This window comes from Styela clava, chromosome 8 (genome assembly GCF_964204865.1).
Source record: "Styela clava chromosome 8, kaStyClav1.hap1.2, whole genome shotgun sequence".
In the NCBI taxonomy this organism is placed as follows: Eukaryota; Metazoa; Chordata; class Ascidiacea; order Stolidobranchia; family Styelidae; genus Styela; species Styela clava.
The window spans coordinates 17,027,730-17,050,782 of NC_135257.1; the positions used below are offsets into that span (position 1 = coordinate 17,027,730).

Consider the following 23,053-nt stretch of genomic DNA (forward strand, 5'->3'; position numbering starts at 1 on the left):
CGAAAGTTGTTGTATATTAGATTTATGTAAAGTGTGTCATATAAATGTAGCTTACGTGGTGATATACATACATTTTCTGAAATGTATGTTGTTAGTGAGTTCAATACAAAATATATTTTCTTAAAATTTGAGTCCCGACACTTCCCAAACCACCACATCGAGGTCTATAGATCGAAAGAATGCCTTCACCACGAACTGGTTTTCGAGAAAATTATCATATCGTACGTCATATTTCACTCTCGATTTCGCACCACCTGCAGACGTTTCGGAATTTTGATCTGGCATTCGTCGGAAATGTATCTCTGAGGCACGGTCGGTCGAATTCATATCGTAGATCGGTTTTGTTTCTCTCGACGGCGTTATATTTCCTTATCCGAGATCTTAGGTAAACCAAAGGACACGTTTTATGCGCCAGTGCAAACAGTCTAGTGTAGATATGTGTTTACTTTTAAGGTTCTTAAAATAGCCTTCCATTCGTTTGTAGTATCCAGATTGGTCAAAGTTCGCGGAATGAAAGTCCTAGCAGTCGGATTTTACGTTATAATAGTTTCTTATACTTGAGTGCGCTCAGCAATAATGTAGTGAAGTTTGATAATCTTGTTGTAGCAAAATTATAAGAGGAACCAGTGAGATATACATACTACTATAGATATGTAAGCGGTGTTAGACTGATCGGAAAAGAGTAGTTTGGCAAAACGCTTTTTGAAATTCTGTTAATAGTAACGACTCTGGCTAATTGGTAATTTATTCTTATCCTATTGTAGTTTCGTTTGTAGAGAATACCAGTTTTAGTGAATATTTTCAAAAAATCGATTCATTTAATAAAAATTGTTGCCTCAAAATTCTTTTTACCTTGCTCCCACAAACTTTTGTCGAAATTGCATTGATGATTGCTAGATAAATAAAATATTGAGATAAAAAGGGTAGGATTTCGTCTTTTGATAGAAAATCATATTAGATTATAACAATGTTGTATTGCTTGTTTGCTGTCTAACGTATTGTATTTGCGATTTAATATAACTAGCATGAAATACGCACTTTGTTCAAGTTTGGATATTATTTTAAATTAAAAAAATTGTGGGATTGGCAAGCAAAGTCGAAATTATTGGCACCTTTGTGCCCAAATTTTCTACATTACGCAATATCCACAATGAACTTTTATTTGGTGAGAATTCAGAAATAATCATGTTCTGATGAATTGATAAATTTACATTTGAATTCAAGATATGAAACGTAGGAGACTTTATTTGAAATGCATCTGCATTATTTCTATATTAAACTGTTACGTTAATTCTGTGGATACAATACAACAAAGTAATGAAGAATATTTTGTTGAAAAATCTTCTGATTTCCAAAGTCAATTTCAAAGCGACAGAATCCACATACGGACAAAACGTCAATTCACCACTAAGGGAGTGTTTTTGAGTTTGGTAGGGCCAAGACCGGTTCGACCTTATTGCGCCGGAAGATATGATAAAACGGGTCGAAGTCAACGTTGCTGTTCTGGGCGAGACGATGCGTGCAGAGTACCGTTCTACGACACAGCATGCTACTGTGATGAATTCTGTTATCGTAACAGGGCAGAGGATTGTTGTCCAGACTATGTGAACTATTGCTTCTCGGTAGGATTTGAAACATCGACCAAATCGACAACGACAAGTACTACGAGTTCTACCTCAACTGCCACACAAATAACCTCACATACAAAACCTCAGACCGAAAAAACCTCAACTGCAGAATCGACAGAAACTCTTCATACTATCCCCATGACAACATTGTCCACCACAACAGAGCATGACTTATCTCAAGAAGGTAAAATTTGAATTCAAACTTTGCCTTGTTAACATTTTGCAATGCCCTATTTATGAATATATAAGACTATAGTAGATAAGTTAAGATGTTAAATGTGTTTACATTTGGCACCAAATCTAATTCCATGTCATTCTTTCAAAAATATTATTAGTGATCATTAGATATCAGTGGCTGCTTATACGTTGTCTTGTGCGGAGAGGAGGCTTGACTATGCGTTGTGTAAAAAGGTATTTCAACCAAGATTGGATAGTTTATTTATTCCTTTCTTAAACATTACGCAGATCTTCAGTATAGGAGAACAATATTTTATTAGAATAAAAATCGACAAAAATAGATTGTGATTAAATTTTAAATGACAAATAGTTTGTATTGAGATATTTAATTGCAAATATCATATTTTGAGTATTGCCCGGGAGTAAGCTACAATGGACTCATGTCTGAAAGCCGACATTTTTTAATGTAATTTTACCAAGTAAACCATGTTTGAAAAGTACTATTATGTTACTCGGTCAAGACGAAGAGCAAATTTATTTTTCGTTCAAAATCAAAGTCAAATATTAAATTTATTTGTCTTGATAGGTTTATATTGTCAGAATCGTATTTTGGACTTGAGGAATTGTCTTTAGGCAGCTAGGAGAGACCTGTGTATGAAACCCCGAACTATTGAGTGCAAATCAACTTGAATAAACCAAGTTTAGAAATGACCTTTTTCATGAACAGAGCGGTTATTTTGTTTTATTTATAATCAACTGACTTTTTCATTTGACTTTTTTTATATAAATGATCCAATTTTGATCAAAAATCAATTCTAAAATTGCAACTTCAAAGACTTGATAGCGCTGACTCGTCTTTCAAAAGTTCAAGTTCATCAGTCATTATAATCTAGAATATTGCTCAGTAAAAATTGCACGGCCAAGTCAAATTCAATACTTAAGGTATCTGTGAACCAAGCCCGGAAAGATGGTATTTGAGATGCCTTCCCGCGACATGTTTGTTGGTTGCCGCCGGCTATGTCTCGCATAAAAGGCGTTATATCGGAAACAAAACGTTTGACGTTCGATATTGAATATTGTTTGCAAAACGGTTTAACCTCGAGAACGGTATTGACAGAAATTCTGCAGAATTTTATGCTATTAGAAATATAAGAAATTTCTATGATATTGCGAAGTAAATTCAGATAGTGAATCGTTAAAAAATTGGTCGTCCTATTTTTGTATCAAACAATAATGCACAAACCGAAAAATCAAAACTTCTACGAATTCCCGTCCAACAATAAATTTATTTCATATTACAAGAGTATGAATGAATTTGACAATGTATACAAATCACAAGACGATTTCTCGTCTGATAAAATTAATTCATGTCAGTTATGTTTATACTGATAAAAGCTCTTGCTCAGAATATTGAATATAAATCTCGCGAACATTTGAACGAAACTATATTATAGTTCATATAAATTACAATGAAAATAAAAGCGAATGATCTGAATATTTTGATTATAGTCATAAAATTAAAAATCACGACTGCACGTTTACTTATATAACGTGAATTTTTGTCAAGAAGTACTTGGCGTCTCAAAAGTCATTCATCATTATTTTATCAAAACAATCGTTCCCCTCGCCATCTCATTTAATTGCCTTCCAAGAAAAATAGTTTTATTACCTGAAATAAGCCAATAAATATATTGAAGCAAATCTTTTTAAATGAGCGCAATCTAGAACTTTAAGATTTATTTTTGGCGATTAAAAGATAATACACATATAATAATAAAAAAACAGCGCTCCAGAAGTGTGTGTACCAATATGGAGGTAATTAATTTTGTTCGCCTATTTTACATCAAGTTGTGTAAACGGACTGAAACCTATGGGCAGGGGGTATATTCACTTGGCTAACACGGAGAGTCCCCGAACTCGTAATAGAACTAAAATAGGAAAAATGGCACCGACTTAAGGGTGGCACTAACTACTAATCGTTGTTCTGTGCAAGTGTGACGTTGATTCGTATGCATGTATTCGTAATACAGGAATTCTGTAGCAAGATCGAAGAACAAAAAAGTTGTGTTTGTTGAATGCCATTATACCAGTGGCGGGCAAGGTTATTTTTACCCGGGGCCATACATTTTCCCCCAAATAGACTGGCGGGCCATGTAAGTGTGACGTGAAAGTTACATTTTATGAACAATATTGACAATGTTACATAAGCCTCGTGCCGAAACTGAATTTAATCACAATTTCAACAAATTCCTTGAGTTATTATCAGCTAAAACATACAGATTTGGTTTTAGTTCGATTGTGACAGTATCAGGCGGGCCAGATTGAATTACCCAACGGGCCAGCGGGCCGTAGTTTTTCCATGTCAACATTATGCACATCCTGTTGAATAGATCTACGGGATAATGAATCTTATTCCGATATGAGTGAAAGCGCTTCATAAACTTACACTGAATTTAATCATCTTTGGAGTACAGTGACGTAATCATTATATAATAATAAGGCGGGTTCAGATTGAGTATAGCTTATTGATATTCTTAAACTTGAATTTGGTAATTTCTAGCTAATCTGTTTAAATATGTATGTAGCATTGGTATGAATTTGCATCACGGGTTTCCCAGTCGTAAAACAATTGCGAAATTTCTTCAAAAATCAAACTCGACAATTACCGGCTTATTCCATATTGATTTAATGATTTTTTTTTATTTTAGCTATCGCGAGAAATCTGGTTCAAAATGATTAATGAATTACATACGATCGTATTTTGTGGGCAGGTGACTATTAACCTTCGAAATATTTCATGTTTCTAGCTGACATATTGAAGTTTATAGCAGCACAAATATATTAAAATATTATATTGAACGAGAATAAATAATAAAAGACGTGCGTTGTTGTTTTCCTGTTCATCGCGTTTTTATACACAGATGTCAGTTTACACAAAACAAAGTGTCATTCCTCGAGGATAATCTAGTTTATTTTGCGGCGTCTGGAGCTGCTTAATCCTGCGGGGTCGCCACCGATCGGATGTTTCTCGTTTTATGGTAAGAGCGCGAACGTGAAATTAGCCTGGAACCTTCGGCCATGCGGTATATTCGATGCCAAGAATTTACAAACAGTTTATAAACTATGTGATAATTTTTATTTTGACGAAAGATTGTTTATAACTTCACGATAATTCAATCGCTATAACAGATTGCACGTACATTGTGATCTTTGCTTTTCAGTCGAAAATATCTGAAATGAAATGATTTATCCTGTGTTAAGTGATATTGATGAAGAACTCATCGCAGATATGATACTTTGTGGTTCAAGTTTCTGATTAAATGTTTAAATAATATGGTCGACCATAATTTAGATTGATGGGTTTAAATTAAACAATTGGGTTTACCGCGCATATTCATAAAAGTGAATATAAATGAAGCAGTTTTAGCTGGCTGAGTAGGGCGTCCCTTTATTTGCCTAGTACTCAGCAACTAAATGAAAATCATAGACCCTTTTATAGTCATGAGATTTGGCGGTTTATTGTTTTAATGTTTCGGTCAAAGTGCAAGTAAAGCACTATGATCGCGCCAAACCCGGATCTTCCACCTTACAAGAGTCTGACTCTAGTTTAATTAACTAATTCGATGCAAACTGAATTAATATTCGATATAAAAGCATGTTTTCAAACAGTTTATCATACTTTTATAAACCATCTGGCTTCATTTATATACGGTTGTTTCGGTCGATTATCTATTAGACTTTACATACAAGTATACAGAAATGAACTCCCATAGTTGTACACTGATTATTTATATATGCATGCAACTGCTTTTCTTGTTCTAGTGCAGGGGTCACCAAACTACGGCCCGCGGTCCGGATCCGGCCCGCGACGTCATTTAATCCGGCCCGCAATAACACGCAAAAATGGCTAAATTTTTTTCAAAGAAAGATTTTCCCGAGCATCGTCTTCCTTGTTTATTTCGTAACATTGACCGATCAGCACGTTGCAAAAAAAAAAGTGACGTAATGATAGGCCTTTTCGCATCCGCTCAGACACTATTGTCACCTTGACAGATTTTCATTCGTGGTTGTAAACAATATTTCGTTTTTGCGACTTTGAATGCTATTCGTTAGTTTTTAATTGTGTATCGGAAATTTAAGTATGAATCAAATAAGTCAATTATCATTTGCCTCCTTAGGAGTTGTAGTTTTAATAGTAGTAATGAAAAAATTAATCTAAAAATATAGCAGTGACAAAATAGGCTAAATTCTCTACCGGTACGCAACGTTTTCTGCGAAAGATGTACTTGTACACTCGTGGCGCGTGCTTTCTACGAAACAGTTTACGTTTCTTGTGCTAAAATAAACGTCCAATGTTCATTTTGCGCTAACAGTACTGTAATTCCTCGCATACTGCTCCAATTTAACAAGTCACACTAACTTTTGTTCTGTCTAAATGCGGATATTCATGTAGACTAGGTGTGTTTCCAAAATATTGAAGTTCATCCGATATAGTTGTCTAGATATAGAAATCTTGTATATTTGTTTTCCTGGGATGTTCTCGATCTATATTCTGCGATATAGATAGAATTTAATATTCAAGTCTTCAGAAATGTAGAATATATATTATTGTTGAATAAATTGAATGGATTTCCCAACTTTTGTAAATTTATTGTATTGCATTGACAAAAATATGCATCCGGCCCGTTTTAACACAGTTTGAGTCATACCCGGCCCGCGATCCAAAAAGTTTGGTGACCCCTGTTCTAGTGGAACTATATATGTCTGAGGAAGTCCAACCTTGGTCAGACGAAACGTTACAGAAATATTTTTGTGTCAGTGTGCAGCAAGACTCTTGAATCACTTAGAATTTAAAATACTGTTACAATTTAAACCATAAATCAAACGACACAAAAAAGAAAGAATAATGCAATTTGAAGTAGTCTGTGAACCAACTACGATGTGAGGCAGGTAGACAGGCATTCGATATTCACCTTAAATAGGAAATGGGTATTCCCGTAGTGTTTGTACCAGGTTAGGGTTAAGTCATAATTTTATTCCGATTTTCCTTATTTTAGTTCGATTACGAGTTCGGGGAATGTATGTATTAGCCAAGTGAATATACCCCTGCCAATAGGTTTCAGTCCTTTTACACAACTTGATGTTAAGTAGGCGAACGAAATTAGTTACCTCTATATTGATACATGCACTTCCCGAGCGCCAGGAAATGTATATGAGTATAAAAAAAAGTTAATGTGAATCACTAAAAATGTAAAACGGTAATTGTGCGTACACCTTTGTTGTAATCAAGATTACAGTAATTGATTAAGAACCATATTATACCCTAAATTTATAGATGATGACTACTGTAAAATGAGTGTGATGTCATACTAGTATGTTGAGTTTACTGAAAAAAGTCGTAGATGCGAAATATGCCCTCTATCATATTTCCTTTTTTCTGTTGTGTTTACCATTTTTAAACAATGAGATTTGGCATTACCTATTAATTTTAGGATTAATCAGAATCAATCGATCTTAATATTGAGCTCTCAAATGCACGCATCATTCTTTGATTTTGTTGTCTCGTTTTTACAAATTTCATAACTTCATAAGTAACAAAAAATATTTATTTCACCATGTTGATTTGAGAATTACATGAAACACTAAATTCAATCTTGCTTATATGCTAGGCAACAAGGGTACTCTCGTAGTACATATCAGTATCAGTCAACGAGTAATTGTGAGTTATATACTTATTAGGTTATAATATAGTTTAGTCCACACGTTATACTATAACACGTTGTGTTATACTAAAAAACAGGTACTCCTGAAGTATGCGCACCAAGATGTCGCATAACCTGAACCCTAACCTGGTATACAACCTGAGTTCAGGTTGTGCGCCATCTTGGTGCGCATACTTCAGGAGGTCCAGAAACATTTTAGTAGGAATTGTAGTTATAGATCAACTCTGGGTATTTTTCCCTTTGTTTTCGAATTTAAATATTATAACATATTCATCAATCACGTTTCAACAATATAAATAAATCCCATAGTTCCAACTCCAAGTATTTAATTAAAAAACTTTCGAATTCAGGATTCTCTTTGATCTTTTGTGAAGCTAGAGCGAAACCCCCTTAAATTTTGAAAGCTGATATGTTTGACAGTAATTGCCCCGACAGACAGTTTCGAGTTGTGTAAGTCTTTGAAGTAGTAGACTGTAACAAGCAATAGACTTGATTACAATCAAGGAAGCCACAATAAAACCTATATTTGCTGCATACATGTTTCGCAATTTGTGCTATATATACAGTCATTTAAGTTTATAAATTCTGGAAGTTTGTAAAGTATTACTGCCACAATATCTGCAGATAAAATACTTTCATTTCATTAGTCCCATAATTGGATTTGCTTGGGAGTAATGTAGAGCAACCCACCGGAGCAGAAAATACCACATCATGCATCTAATCCGATTATGACGCGGTTTGTTTTTATATTTCTTTTATCACAGTCTGCTACAACAAGGGAGCAGGTTACCGACTTGATGACAAAATTAAGCTCAACTGCAATGAATGGTATGATATGAATTTGTATTTTTCTGAAGGCTGTTGGGTGCATTGCTAGTACTCTGGTTATTAAGTATTAGTTTATAATTCTCTGTGCTCAGAGCATTAGGCACAAGCCAAGTCCTTAAAATTTATCAATAGAAGATAATTCGAGTTCTCAAATATAGGTAACGTGTATCCTATTATGTCGGCAAAATTGATTCACGAAAGTCTACCTATAGTTTTTGAGATTTAAACACAATTGGCGAATTTTTTTTTTGTAAATATTTAACCATATATATAGTAACAAAATTATCACGAATTGATGTGCGGTGCACAATAGCCTAACTTTTACAGTAAATATACAGGAATATTTACCATTTATTGCAAGGAATTCAGGAAATTCCAATTTATCCCGTTGTAGACAAAGACTGCGACCGCGTCGTTTATCAATTTGAGTTTACGTGAACTTTTGGTTTGGTTTTTGATGGCACAGACCGTGAAATTTTTATAATTCGAGCATTCATTGAAAGTATCTTCAATTTTGACGGTGTCTCGCAGGTTTGTTTGACCGCTCAGTCGAGTAGTCTGGTTCGCGTCATAATTTTATATCAACTTTCATCAGTCGTGAATTTTCAAAATGTATATTATTGAGCGTTTGGCTCGTATTGTCATTGAACTTGTACGCGCGATCGTTTGATACAATTTTTCTGCTAAAAGTCTGCATTTAATGTACATATAAAACCAGAACTACAGATGCATCCGTATAATACTTGGGTGCATTCGACATCACATAACATGAAGTTTGTGACAAAATCAACCATTTTTGCCAAGTATTTTCACACAGGCCATATCCAATCGTTGTCAAGCGTTTCAATATTACATTTCTCTTATGGAATAGATTTGAAAATCTAATCCTTGTATTTTAGTATTTGTCAAAGAATCATCAATGGATATTACAAGTTTGCATGTGAAGAGAATACGTGTCTTATTCAACCAAATCTTATTGAAGTGATTAATGGAGGTAAACATAATCTTTGTTCAGAAGTAAATGGTAAACTTATGAATAAAAAAATAAGCCCCTCTAATATTAGGCCGCGCTAGCCTGAACATGAATCGTTCTGAATCAATACCTCAGGACGCAATACTGTGATATCCAAAGGTTCGGTGTTTTGGAAAGAATCGGATTGAACAGTACGATGAGAACGTTTTTTTTTTCATTTCATTTTTTGTACATTTTTCCAAAGCAATTCACATTTTTAGTAATTTCAATTTCGGTTGCTATCATAAATAAACTTTTATTGAGTTTTTGAATCAAAGTCTAATAATGTAGGCGTGACATGCTCATAAATATTAACGAAACTCACATAATCCCGAACGGTACCTGGACGAGCCGACTGCATTAAAACACGTACAAACGTTTATACAGTAATAGATATATCTAGGATTCATAATGTATGTAAATAGAGCGATAAATGCCCCATAAACTCATTGCGTCATAATGATTGGTTTATCATTTTTAAAAATGTACATTGGTCTTGATTGATACTTGAGTATTGAATCATAAAAATGACATTCCAAAAAGATTCTGATTCGACAATAGACAGTCGAAAATGATGTAATGCAAAAGTATGCCAGAAAACTGAAGCCTCCATGAAACTCTTTAAGTTTGGGATTCGATTTTGAGATACCATTCCTGTCAGACTTTTGCTATTAATCTATCAAATCCGAGCAAAACTTTTTATGATTTACCCTTCTTTGAAAAGACGCCCTGATATACAACAAAACAGAGTGAAACCATTATTAAATAACAAATAACAGATATAAAGGTCCAGTATAGTGCGAAGCCGTTCGTGGTTTTCTTTTCTTTTTAATTCAATAAACAACTGACTGAATGATTGAGACTTATACATATGGGATTGCTTGGAAAATTTTCAGCTATCAATCAAGCAAGATTAGGTTCATCTTCAAAAAGTAATGTTTGATGTCGGTTAATGACTTTTTATTTGGCCAACAAGTGAATGCATTGTGTTTTTTCGGTTCGACAATAAATCGGAGCTGTATCGTTGATTGGCATTAACTAGCAATGACTTTAACTCGAATAGAAGTGCTTTGAAAATAGCTCAATTTGGCGACTACACCTTATTTAAAATCCTATATTTAATTTACTGTAATGAAACTCAATTGCATGCTATTTCCACTGTGCTATACTGAGAAACTGTTTGAGTTCACATCATATTTAGGAGATATAGCAGACAAGGGCAAAGTACAGCCCGCGGGCCAAATCCGGTCAGCTAGGACTCAGGGCTACTCAACTATTTTTATCGAAAGTCCGCAAACAAAACTTTAAATTTATTTGGGTCCGGTCTTTCCAGAAATGATATTTCGGCATCCTTAAACGAGCACTTCCTCGACCGACTAACGATTAGTAGCAAATTAAAATTGTTTATTATTGTGTTATAGTTCTTTTCGTATATATTCAAAACTATGAAAGTCATTTTATAATAGGAAATTCAAAAAGTGGGGCTAATGGTCCAAAATAAATAATTAGGTGCGGTCCAAATCCAATACTCGAAAGGTCCGGATTCGGACCGCGGTCCGCCAGTTGAGTAGCCCTGAGCTAGGTAATTCAATCTGGCCCGCTTGATGCTGCCACAAACAAACTGGAACCAAATTTTGATGTTTTTGGTAAAAATACCTCGAGTAATTTGTGGAAATTGCGGTTAAATTTAGTTTTGGCTTGAGGTTTATCGTTTTCCACTGTTGCTTTTGTAACATTGTCAACATTATTTATAAAATGTGACTCTTTACGTCATACTTACACGGCTCGCCAGTTCAGGTGGGCAAAATGTTTGGCCCCTGATCCAAAAACCGTGCCCACCCCTGAGATATAGGATCATAACTACGATACGGCAAATTGCGGAACAAATCTGGTAGAAATGAGGTATAAACGAAGCCAGGATAAACACATTGCCGCGGTACTCAAAGAGTTTTCGACGATGACTTGACGATTGCATAATTTTAATCGAAGCTGATAAATTATATCATTAATGTCAAATAATTACGATAGAATGTGTTACCAACCTTGACTGAACGCAGTCCCATCAAGTCATTTGCATAGCCAGTCATAAAAACATCTTCGTATATGTTTTTTTACGTGACTGAAAAATTTCATGTTCTAATGTTGATGTTTTTTTTTCAAAAAGTTATTACACAAACGAGCGGCGACCACATCATCCCTGGAACCGACGCAATATAAACATCTGTCCTCGTTTGATCAAATTGTTATTTTTAGGCGAGTATGGATGGACTGCCGGTAATTATTCATTTTTTTGGGGTGAGACACTAGACAACGGCATCCGGTATAGACTGGGAACAAAGAGAGCACCTGAGGTGGTAAGGTGATCATTTTAATGACTTATTTCAATTTGATCAATGAAGTTTATTCGCGACACGTGCGAAATTAGATATTGCCTCGCTGGATTTATTTATACTTGACAACTCCCACGGGGGCGGTTTCTAATATTGTGATATCACAGACGAACCGCGAATGTACAATTAAATAAACCACAAAAGTGTTGAAAAGGCTTTTATCGATACGCATATCAGTTGTGGCTTACCCATAGTGTGAATTTAACGAGATACGGAACGTTTATCGGATTTTGTATTTTATTATTCCTATTTAATCTTAACCCTAAGAAGATATCAAAGCCCAATAGCCGAACGGATTATAAACCGAACTGATTTCACTTTCTTGGCCTTGAATATTTGAAAGCTGCAACACACGTAAGCAATTTTGCATTAGACATGGCGTCAAAAGCGTCAACCCTCTACCTACAGTTTTGTTTTGTACAATTGTTTGAGGCGGAAGAAACGGCAAATAAAAACCAATAGACCAGGGGTCATTTGACCGCGTTCTAGGTATGACTCAAACAGTGTAGAAAAACACAAATATTCCTGTCAATGCAATACAACAAATTTTCAAAAGTCGGAAAATCCATTCAAATTATTCAACAATATAAATTCTACCTTTCTGAAGTCTTGAATATTAATTTCTATATCGCAAAATATAGATCAAGAACATCATAGCGAAACAATATACAAGATTTCTATACAACTATCCTAAGGTTAGCTGTTAGCAAAACAATTGCTGTCCTGAATATCCGCATGTGAGCAGTACAAAAGTTAACGTGACTTGTACTATTAGCGCAAAATGCAAAGCGCAAATATTCTATGTCAAAAGTGTCTGAGCAGATGCCAAAGGGTCTATTGTTACGTCACTTTTTGCATCTTGCTGATTGGCCAATGTTACAAATGACAAGAAAATCGATGATCGGGGAAACATCCCTTGAAAAAAATTCGCCATATTGCGGGCCAGATGAAACGACGCCACTGACCGGATCTTGCCTGCGGGCCGTAGTTTGGTGACCCTTGGACTAGAGTTAGACCAACATGTTTGGCATCACCGTTTGCCGAAGTTTTATAATTTATCGATCAAATATTATCCAGAAGTTAATAATCACTAAAGTTGGAAACACCGCTGAAATGTAACGTAGTTATTTTACTTCCCAGAAATATGACCGGTATCAAAATTTATGTCAGCGAAGAGTTGCCAAAAGAGTTTGACGCAAGATTACGGTGGCCCTCGTACATACTGCCACCACGTGACCAAGGGAATTGTGGGAGCTCCTGGGCATTTTCCACAACAAGTTAGTTTTGAAACACGTATTTTATATTTTAGAGGGTACCAGAATATTACGTAATAATAAACTGTAGATCCTTTCTCCTTACTTTCTACTTAGTAGCTGTATGCGACCGTACGAGATAGTATTCAAGTTTGAAATAAGAAATACCATAATCACTTCCTAAGAAATAGCAAGTATATCTAACTGTTTCAAACAAAACAAGATATAACTTAAACAACCAGTTTTGTCTTAAAAATTGGACTGTGATCTAACGAAAGTTCACGATTATGTTTGATATTTCTTGGAAGAGGAATGAATTTTATTGAGTATATTATTCTCACATATTTTTAGTTTGGGTAAATTTTGACGAACGATATATACCAACCTCAAACAACATATGACAATCCCATTTAAAACTAACTTTCATTTTTAGCATATACAACAAAAAATGGTTTCAGTATTACTAGATCATTTATAAATGCAATTGGTGACTTCATGTTTGCTTTAATGCCTTGTCCCAGGTGTGGCATCAGATCGTCTAGCAATACAATCAAATGGATTACTCAAACCAGATTTATCTCCTCAACATTTACTCTCATGTCGTCATAAAATGAAAAAGAAAAAAAGACAAAACTGCAGAAAAGAAAGAGTCGACAGAGCTTGGTGGTTCCTACGTAGGAAAGGGTTAGTAATCAAAGATATAAATTTACAGGGTGACAATAAACACCAACCATAATTTTTGTAATCACTTTTATGGGAATGACGAAGAATTTATCTATTAATTAAACTTCTGTTTGTGTATGATTTTACCTAAAGGTTTCCAAAATCTAAGAAGCTTTGCACAAAAGTTATTTTCGCTCGAGAATATTCTTTAAATGACCTGAGCTCTGTTAATTTGGGTTACTCTGTATAATTATTATTACTATACCAGAAAATATTTCGCAATAACCTCTACTTTGCAAATTTTTTGTGGATGTCGCATAGTTATATATACTCATTTTTCTTATACAACGTCTATATACGTATTTTACTCAAAACAAAGCACTGTGCAAACTGATATTTAACGATAGGTAAGAAGCTACTTGCTTTTGGAAAAAAAATGAATCTTCCCCGTTCTGCATTGTCCACCCAATTTAATTCACCATGTGTGAGGTAATAGATTGGATTGCAAGCAGAGATGTGAAATCTTTAAAAGTATAATTAGTGCAAGCAATGAAAATAATATAAGAAGCTATGCGATGTGATAGTAGCATTGCAAACGCCACGGATGGATTGAATTTGTCCTCGATTTTTCATTGAGCGGTTTTTACTCGACTCGCATAAATTTGTATTAGGACACCTCCAAACGCCCCAATACAAAATTTGGATTCCGATATTTTTTTCGTGATTCTGTTTTTTTTTTATCAGAGTGAGGTATCATGACCTAAATTTAAATAAGCAAACATGCACGTCTTATACATTTTTCATTAAATGTATTAAAAAAAGAAATTGAAGCCATGCTTTTCCTAGAATATTTCATGTAAGGGTACATAATAGTTTAAAATAATCTAAGGTTCCAGAGCATCTAGTTTTTACCAAGTACATTCATTGGCTTATAGCATTCCATTTTGCAATATTTTTTAGGGCTGTTTCATCGGAATGTTACCCATTTACTGCGAAGCGACGAGGAAAAGTTCGAAAATGTCGATTTCCAAGTCGAAGAGGAAAATGCCCGTCTAAAAAGGGAACCAATAAAGTTTATAAAATGGGACCTTCTTACAAAATCAACAATAATGTACTTGATATTATGAAAGAAATAAAAGATAATGGACCAGTGCAAGGTGAGAAGACACTGTTCTTTAAGTTAAAAGCTTTCGATTCGGTGTATGGTAAACCCAACTCATACTGGTCAATACCAATTCAATTTTAATATACGTTTTCCTGTTCGTAGTTTCTTCCTTGTATTTTTGAGGTTACTAAAACTTATACCTAGCATATATTAAAAATTATAAAATTATACCTTGTTTGAGATTTATTTGAACCGTGTTTTGTGAGAATGATACATATCACAAGTATTGCAGATCAAATCGAAAACTTTTTCGAGATACGACATTGAAGGTTATATAAATATTTGGAACAGCTGTCCGGAAAGGGTCTTAAGACAATTGCAGCGGATCTTACAGCAGAAGCGATAATAATTTGCATTCTGAAAGTCGTAATGACTCTCAATACGACCTTTTTGTCAATATTATTTTAAAATCTTGCCAAGGTGTTCAATCAATGTAAACCAGGACTCCGCTTCCAAAATTTCTATGGTAACTTGTACATTGGACCTCCTTAATCAAGAAGTCAGATAGATGTCTTTTGTGATGTTCTAAACTTCAGATACATTCCGCCAGGAAAAACAACAAACAGAGTCAAATATTTGTCAATATAAGATAGACATAGACATTAAGGAAATCACCGACTTTTGAGTCATAAATCTGAAATTTATTGTCTGGTTATTTATGTCATTTATATCGGTGATTCTAAGAACTCCATAAAATTAATGATCATACACTTAAGATCGTAATGACTCAAAGTAATCAAGCTCGTTTCTCTAAATTGTTTAAATACACATGGATAAATATTTCAGCATTCATGCTATGATTGATTATCCAAGTTAAAATAAATATCACTGACTCATACATAGCATAGGGCGTAAATGCTGGTCAAGTTCAAGTGGTATTTGAATAAAAGAAAGCTAATTTGATTAAAAAAGGGTCATGTGGTCGAGACATTATTCGACGCTGACAATATTTTCATATACAATATTGCAAAATTTAGTTTGCTATGGTATTTTTTAGGAGTCTGTATATCTAACCTGAATCAACAGTTCTGGAACTGTTTCATCTTTTATGAGTTCTCGTTCCGTTTGCCAAAGGTAAAATACTTTAGGAACCTCATGATTGTGATTGTGTGATCGGGATAATGTTGATTTAAACTACATACTTGTGGTATGTTACCCTGACTGAGATAAAGAAAGCGGTCATCCATATTCGGTCATCCTGAAGTATGTGAATCAAGATGGCGGACACCGAAACGTAGTACGTGTACCAGGTTAGGATTAAGTTATAATTTCAGGCACAAATACTACGTGAGTCACTTGGCTAGTCCCCGAACTCGTAATAGAACTAAAAAAAGGGAAATTGAAATCAAATTATGGCCTAACGCTAACCTGGTACACATACTACGTTCCCGTGTCCGCCATCTTGGTTCACATACTTCGGTAGTACCCAATATTCTTTATGACCTATAGTTGTTTAACATTTCCGTTCAAAGGAACACACTATGTCTCTATGTCTTTAACACACTATGTCTGGCTGCTATGATTATAAACAATATATAAGATATATTGTTCAAATTTTGATGCAAAGGCGTAGTCAATGAAATGGCTACAAATACAGAAAAAAAGTTTTCTAATTGTTTTTCTAATTTTGTAATTGTTTTGATATTTTATTTTCAGCAACTATGAAAATAACGCAAGATTTTTTCATGTACAAATCTGGCATCTACAATTCTCTCCCATTCCCAATAGAAGACATTTCCAATTCTAATAAGAGAAGTTATCACTCAGTTAAAATTGTCGGGTAAGTCAATGTATAGGAAGTGGTAATACACAATAGGTTCATAAAGTCCCGTTACAATTTCGATTTTTATGAAGTCGGTTTTCAATATTTGCTAACCAAGTTTGTTTTAATTTAATCGATGTATATTTAGTGTTTTTTATATTTCACCCAAGACACACGTGGTGGCCAACAAACTATATAATGTGTCACTAAATTCCCTTGACAACTTAAAAAATTTCAAGACTCCATGTAAAGCATTTTACAGTGGTGGTGTTCGTGGCGATCTCTGTGTAAATCAACATGTTAGGATTTGGTCAGGACTGTGGTTAACATTCATAGTAATAAAAGGCGATAGAAATTAGTTTCCTGAAATGGACGGAATGAACCTATGGATCGTTTCGTCATCATGTCGTTGTTGTTGTTGTTCTTGTTGTTACCTAATAAAAAAATCCGACTTTTCTAGCGTTTAGTTTTCAGTATTCGAAATGATTAGACTGTGGTTACCATTCATGTTCTTAATAGTCGTAAAAGACCACTGGAATTAGTTTCCTGTTATGGCTATCTTTTAGTCCTGGTTAGGTCTGGGCCCATGACGTGAACATGACGTTTTACGGACACGTGATTTTAAAGTAGATGCCGAAGGGATGCTATAAGTACAACATATTGATAATTGCAAGCGTTATTTCACAAACTCAGTAGGGAACACGAGAGGCTATTAAATGGGGATTATAACTATATCAATCTCTAACCTAACCTAACTTAGTACTCCGAAAAGTCACTCGTAAATCTCTCAGTGAGATTTGCAAAATGAAAATAATAGTTATTTAAAAAAAATTGCAGATGGGGCGAAGAGAGGAACAGGCTTGGAAGTTTAATGAAATATTGGGTGAGTATACTTCACCGATGTTGGCCAATCCGTACTCCCGTAGTGTGTGTACCGGGTTAGGGTTAGGCCATAATTTTATTCCAATTTTCTTATTTTAGTTCTATTACAAATTCGGGGTCTGTCTGTTTTGGTCAAGTGAATATACCACCTTCCCATAGGTTTCAGTTCATTTACACAACTTGATTTAAAGTAGGCGAACAAAATTAGTTACCTCCATACTGGTACACACACTTCTGGAGCGCCGACCAATCTTTATCGAATCACCCTCGTTGTACTGGAAGACATAAATTGTTATATTATGTGAATAATAAATTATCGTAATTATTGAGATTTAATAAATTTATTCCGATCTAGCTTTTCCTTTGTTATTCCAGATTGTACAAAATTCCTGGGGCAAACACTGGGGCGAAAAAGGGTATTTCCGAATAAATAAAGGTTCGAATACGAATGAAATAGAAAGTATGATAATTGCTGTTTGGCCCAAAGTCGATGAAGAAATGATGACGTGACTTTGAAACCAAGAAAAGATCTTTGCAATGATAATTACAATTGTACTCCCGTTCATGTTATCATAAATAATATCCTTAGATAGACGTCATATAATAGGTTTCAGAATGGTGCATTGCTGCCACCGTGCGGAATATCAAAAGTAACACAATGTTGGACCAAAGTCTCACTGTTACCTGAATATCTGTTTTAATTCAACAAAAACTCGCGTCGAATTGGAGGTCTTGAATATATTTTTGAAGTCCGGAAAATACTTGAAATAAAAATCAAAAAACCATAATATATCTCATAAACTAAGTTGTCCATTAGTTAAAACTAGTTATCATTTGCATACCTATAAATATCTTAGCTGATGTGTAATGTCTGATTTTACTAGTATTCTATTTAGTTTAGCTAATGATAAAGTAGAAATTAATAGACTAATGTTTCAATTTCCAATGCATGGTTACCTAGATTAGTTATAAAGAGAATCTTGTATGTCCATACCTCGTTAGTTTCTACCTCTTTTTTACATTGCGTCCACCTTTATATTTCATTCGTCAGCAAGTGGTAATCGCAGTTTTACTATTTCAGCATAAAAAAGCAATGTTTTAGAAGACTCCTCTGTTCTTTCACATGTTTTTTGTATTTTACTTTTTTTGTTTAATGACGTATACATGACGTCGTAGTCAACGCTCGCCTCAATTTGTCTGCTGATGTAATAAATACCTCCTACAAAAATAATTGTCTACTGAGTTTTTTTATTTTCAGTCAGGAAGGAATACTAGATTTAAAAGAAAACCTCTCCTTTTACTGAAACTATTTATTTATAAAAACACAAAACAATGATTTAAAATCATATTCGAAAAATTGCAGGTAAATAGATTATTATTATAATATTATTGGACACAAATTGGACCTATGGATCGTTTCGTTATTATGTCGTTGTTGTTGTTCTTGTTGGTCGTTTTCTTCTTTTTGTTGCCCCGTCAGAAAAATTTCTTATTCTCTCAGTTTTTCTTATTAACAATTAGATCAATTTCTTTGAATTTTTTGCCAAGTTAATGTAGATTATGTTGTTGCTTACATATAGTAAAAATGAGGGGGCAATTGTTACTGAGTCCGATACAAATTTTAAATCTTGCAACTGCCCTTACACTAAAATCAAACATATAAATTCATCAGTTGCGTATCCAAGATTATTTTTTAAGAAAATATAATTAATATCAATTATCTCGTGTTTGGCGCAATGCGACATAAATTCATTTCTGGAACAAGTTTAAACCATCTGAATAAAGGCTTAGATGAGTCAAGAAATGAGCCAAACTTGAAACTGCAGCTCTTACCTTTAAATTCCAGTTCTCATAGTAAAGGTTCTTTTCTGTCTTTATCTTTTCGAATTTGTTTGTCCCCATTTCTTTTCGTTAAAAGTTCGACTTGGCAATAGTTCTAAAATTCCAATGAGATTGGAGGGTTCACCAAGCATTGACTTCTTTGTTTACTTCCGCGACAATGACTTATCTCCGAGAAGTGCACGGTGACGTAACAGTGAGAACTTGTAGCAGCGCTCTTATTCAGTCAGATTGATTTTAGGCATGTTTGTAAACGTTAGCCGTTTCAGTAGTGTAAAGTATATTCGTAAATTTTTAGTCATCTTTTTACGTGAAGTGAAACTGGCCGAAAAAGATCGTGAAGGCTAGTCTAGTAAAATCATCTCTCATCACTTTTACTTACAAATGCTTGAACATTTTCAAACGAAGGAACTATTTCGAAGATATATTTACACCAGTTTGCAGGCATCAACCCTCGAAAATACTGTTATAGTAGGCATTAAAAATTTCATTTTACAATGGTGAAGTATAGGAAGAATTTCACAAATTCTGAAAACTTGATCAATTAAGTTGGGTGATCAAATCAAAATAAAGTTGGCAAATTCGTCTGAATAGAAATATCAGGTTCAAGTAGCGAAACTAAAATATAGTGAATTGTGTTTATGCTGCGCTTTACGAGTTGGATCAAAGAAGCCTATGTATCATGCTTCACTGCATTCCTTCTAACAACTTTGAGAAGAAAAAGCAGCAGAGCAAAGTATTTTCACTTTTCTAGTCTTATCTGCTACAACTAAAGTTGAACATTTAGTATATGAATATATATGTTATATTAGAGATGTTTCTTTTAGCATTAGTTATGTATGTTTCAATTTTATTCGCCGGTGAGTGAGCACACAAAATTAGATTTAGCTCAATAGCCCATTCTGTTCTCGACAACTTCTGAATTTTTTGTATGGGATGCAAGGTAAAACAAGGTGACCTAGGCCTAAGTTGCACTGAAAAAATTTTTAGGGATGTAAGTTTCAGACATTTCATTTCATTTCCATGCTCTGCAAGATGGTGGTCGCGAAATTCTGAATTTCATAATAATAAAAATGTTAGCTGGACTTAGGCCCATTCTGTTCTTAACTTCTACAGTCCTAAGTCCAGCTAAAATTTTTATTATTGAGAAATTCAGGATTTCACGCGAACCACCTTGTAGAGCATGGCTCAAAACCCCAAAATATTGACAAAAGTGAATTTTGCAAAAATGTGACTTAGGCCCCTTCTGTTCTCATCCGGCGATATGCGTGAGTAGCGAGCATTTAAATTTTATGAATAATCCCCGAGTCAAAACAATTATATATCGTGTTTTGAAAATTGTATTTTTCCGTTTGTGCGGAAATTATGGTCATACATGATTACGTATATCGAATCGAACAATTGAGAATAGTTCAGTATATTTGTCTGCATAATGCCGCTTTGAAGTGACCCGTGCGTATGCAACTTCGAGAGATATTCTGAAAAAGAAGTTAAATGAGGTTCAAAGCATTTCGAATCGAAGAGATATAAAAAACAAGACGGTAGGCGCCCGGGATCTCCGCTGATAGTTGAGGCCCGCTCCCGAGCTACTTATTGCCATCCATAGAAACTTGAGGATCTTTAACGGTGGCGCGATTACCTAAGTGAGCGGGTTGACGAAAAGTTCAATTCATATTTAGCGCTGCTGTTTTGTAGACATACTCACGTGACTGATATGAGGTGACTAAAAATTTGATGAATTTAATGTTTAAAAAAATAATGTTCATTAAAATCCCTAAGGCTTCTCCAGTTTATGGAGTATCGAGACCAACGACGACTTATTGGAAAGAGTATTTTACCGTGCAAAAGGAAGCGTTCTTGAAATTTCAATTTTCAACTTGGTTAACGAGAGAACGGCGATAAGTTGTGAAAAAAAATGGAAATTTCTTAACGATCGGCGCTTTATTCGTCGTTGCCATGGAAACGAAACCCCCATCCGGACTTTCTATAAAACGCACAATACTAGGGTGACAGGATGATCAACGTGAGAAATTTCAACTCGATTGCTCCAGCCGTTTAGACGCTACGTTTAAACAGACAGACACACAGACAGAACGACTGATAATAGGGTCTCCTGGAGCGGAGATCCAATATACTAATATAGGATTCAATATAACCGCAAAACATGTTTTCGAAGTAAACAGTAAAGTTTTTATTACTCTTAAATTAAGAAATATTAAAGGTTGAATAGAATTCTTGAGGTGCAATATTGGTTCAGAAAAAAAAAAGTTTTTGCTCCAGTGGTTTTGTAAAGTTAAATCTTAGCAAGGTTCTTCGACTATGAGTGTACTGGTGACCACTTGAGAGTACTTATCCGAAATTCGACTCTTTCATCAAAACAGGAAATATTCTTCGCTTACCCGAGCTAGTCATATCGAGATAAAATGCGAAAAAAAAAGAATATAACTTGGACTAAACGAATGAATAGGTTATATAAGGATAGTTTGGATAATAGCTGACTCGATTCATTAGAAGAAATTCTGGCGCTCCAGAAGTGTGTGTACCAATATGGAGGTAACTAATTTTGTTCGCCTATTTTATATAAAGTTGTGTAAAGGGACTGAAAGCTATAATGGACAGGGAGTATATACACTTGGCTAACACAGACAGTCCCCGAACTCGTAATTGAACTAAAATAATGAAAATCGGAATCAAATTATGGCCTAACCCTAACCTGGTACACACACTACGGGAGTACTTACGAATGGATGAATAAGCTTGGTTATATAACAAAATATGGTATAAGGATAGTTTGGAGAATAGCTGCCTCGCTTCGGTAGAAATTTTCACGTATTTTTATCCTGTATTTAGATTGGTGTACAAGTCTGCAGCGTATCCATAACGGTATTGAACTTAGGTGTTAATAAAAATCTTTCAAATGAGTTAATTTTCTTTTATTCGTGGATTACAATTAATGCGACGGTAAACTACAAAGGTCTATGACACGGCATACCGGCAAACAAAGATACGTAAAGTGGGCGTCGACGTCTTAAAACCTTTTTAATTGAATGAATTCGAAATTGAATGGTTTCGCGATTTAGCGTAATGTAACGTTATAAAATATATATATGTATGCAAAGATTCTTGTATAAGTAAACTAGTAAGGTTTGCGAAGTAGGAGTATGAGTTGGTAAAGTTGGTTGTAAAATTCAAAATTGCGTAGCTAGGACTATTTGTACTCCCGTAGTGTATGTACCAGGTTAGGGTTAGGCCGTAATTTTATTCGGATTTTTCTCAAGCTCTCCGGTTGAACTGAGAATATTTTAGTTCTATTACGAGTTCGGGGACTGTCTGTGTTAGCTAAGTGAATATACCCTCTGCCCATAGCTTTCAGCCCTTTTATACAACTTGATATACAGTATGCGAAGAAAATTAGTTACCTCCATATTGTTACATACACTTCTGGAGCGCCCACTTTTTCCAAACTAAACAGGGCGCGTAACAATATAAAATATAATTACAGTCGTTGGACTCGTTGTGTATCTTCAAATGTCTACGGAGCTCGTATTACACGCTATCGGGCAAGAGAGAGAATATATATATTTGATTGAAGCCTAGATTATCCTACATAAGTAAGGGAAAATAACAGGCTTTAAATATTGACTTCAAGTGTTTTAGGATCTTTGGAGTGGATGGAATTCGTATTTTATATTGGACATAGCATTATCAAATCGAAGTAATGTTAGGGCAAA

At 34.6% G+C, this 23,053-nt stretch overlaps 1 protein-coding gene across 1 annotated transcript; it reads left to right on the forward strand.

Annotated features, from left to right (window-relative positions):
- Positions 1–693: 693 nt before the first annotated feature.
- On the forward strand, positions 694–18,680 carry LOC120345776 (tubulointerstitial nephritis antigen-like). Its single transcript, XM_039415325.2, has 10 exons — positions 694–1,812; positions 8,293–8,356; positions 9,256–9,350; positions 11,622–11,727; positions 12,899–13,035; positions 13,533–13,695; positions 14,635–14,831; positions 16,496–16,619; positions 17,439–17,484; positions 17,859–18,680. The coding sequence occupies exons 1-10, from the start codon at positions 1,227–1,229 to the stop codon at positions 17,991–17,993; spliced, it is 1,653 nt and encodes a 550-aa protein (XP_039271259.2). The 5' UTR covers positions 694–1,226; the 3' UTR covers positions 17,994–18,680.
- Positions 18,681–23,053: the final 4,373 nt, after the last annotated feature.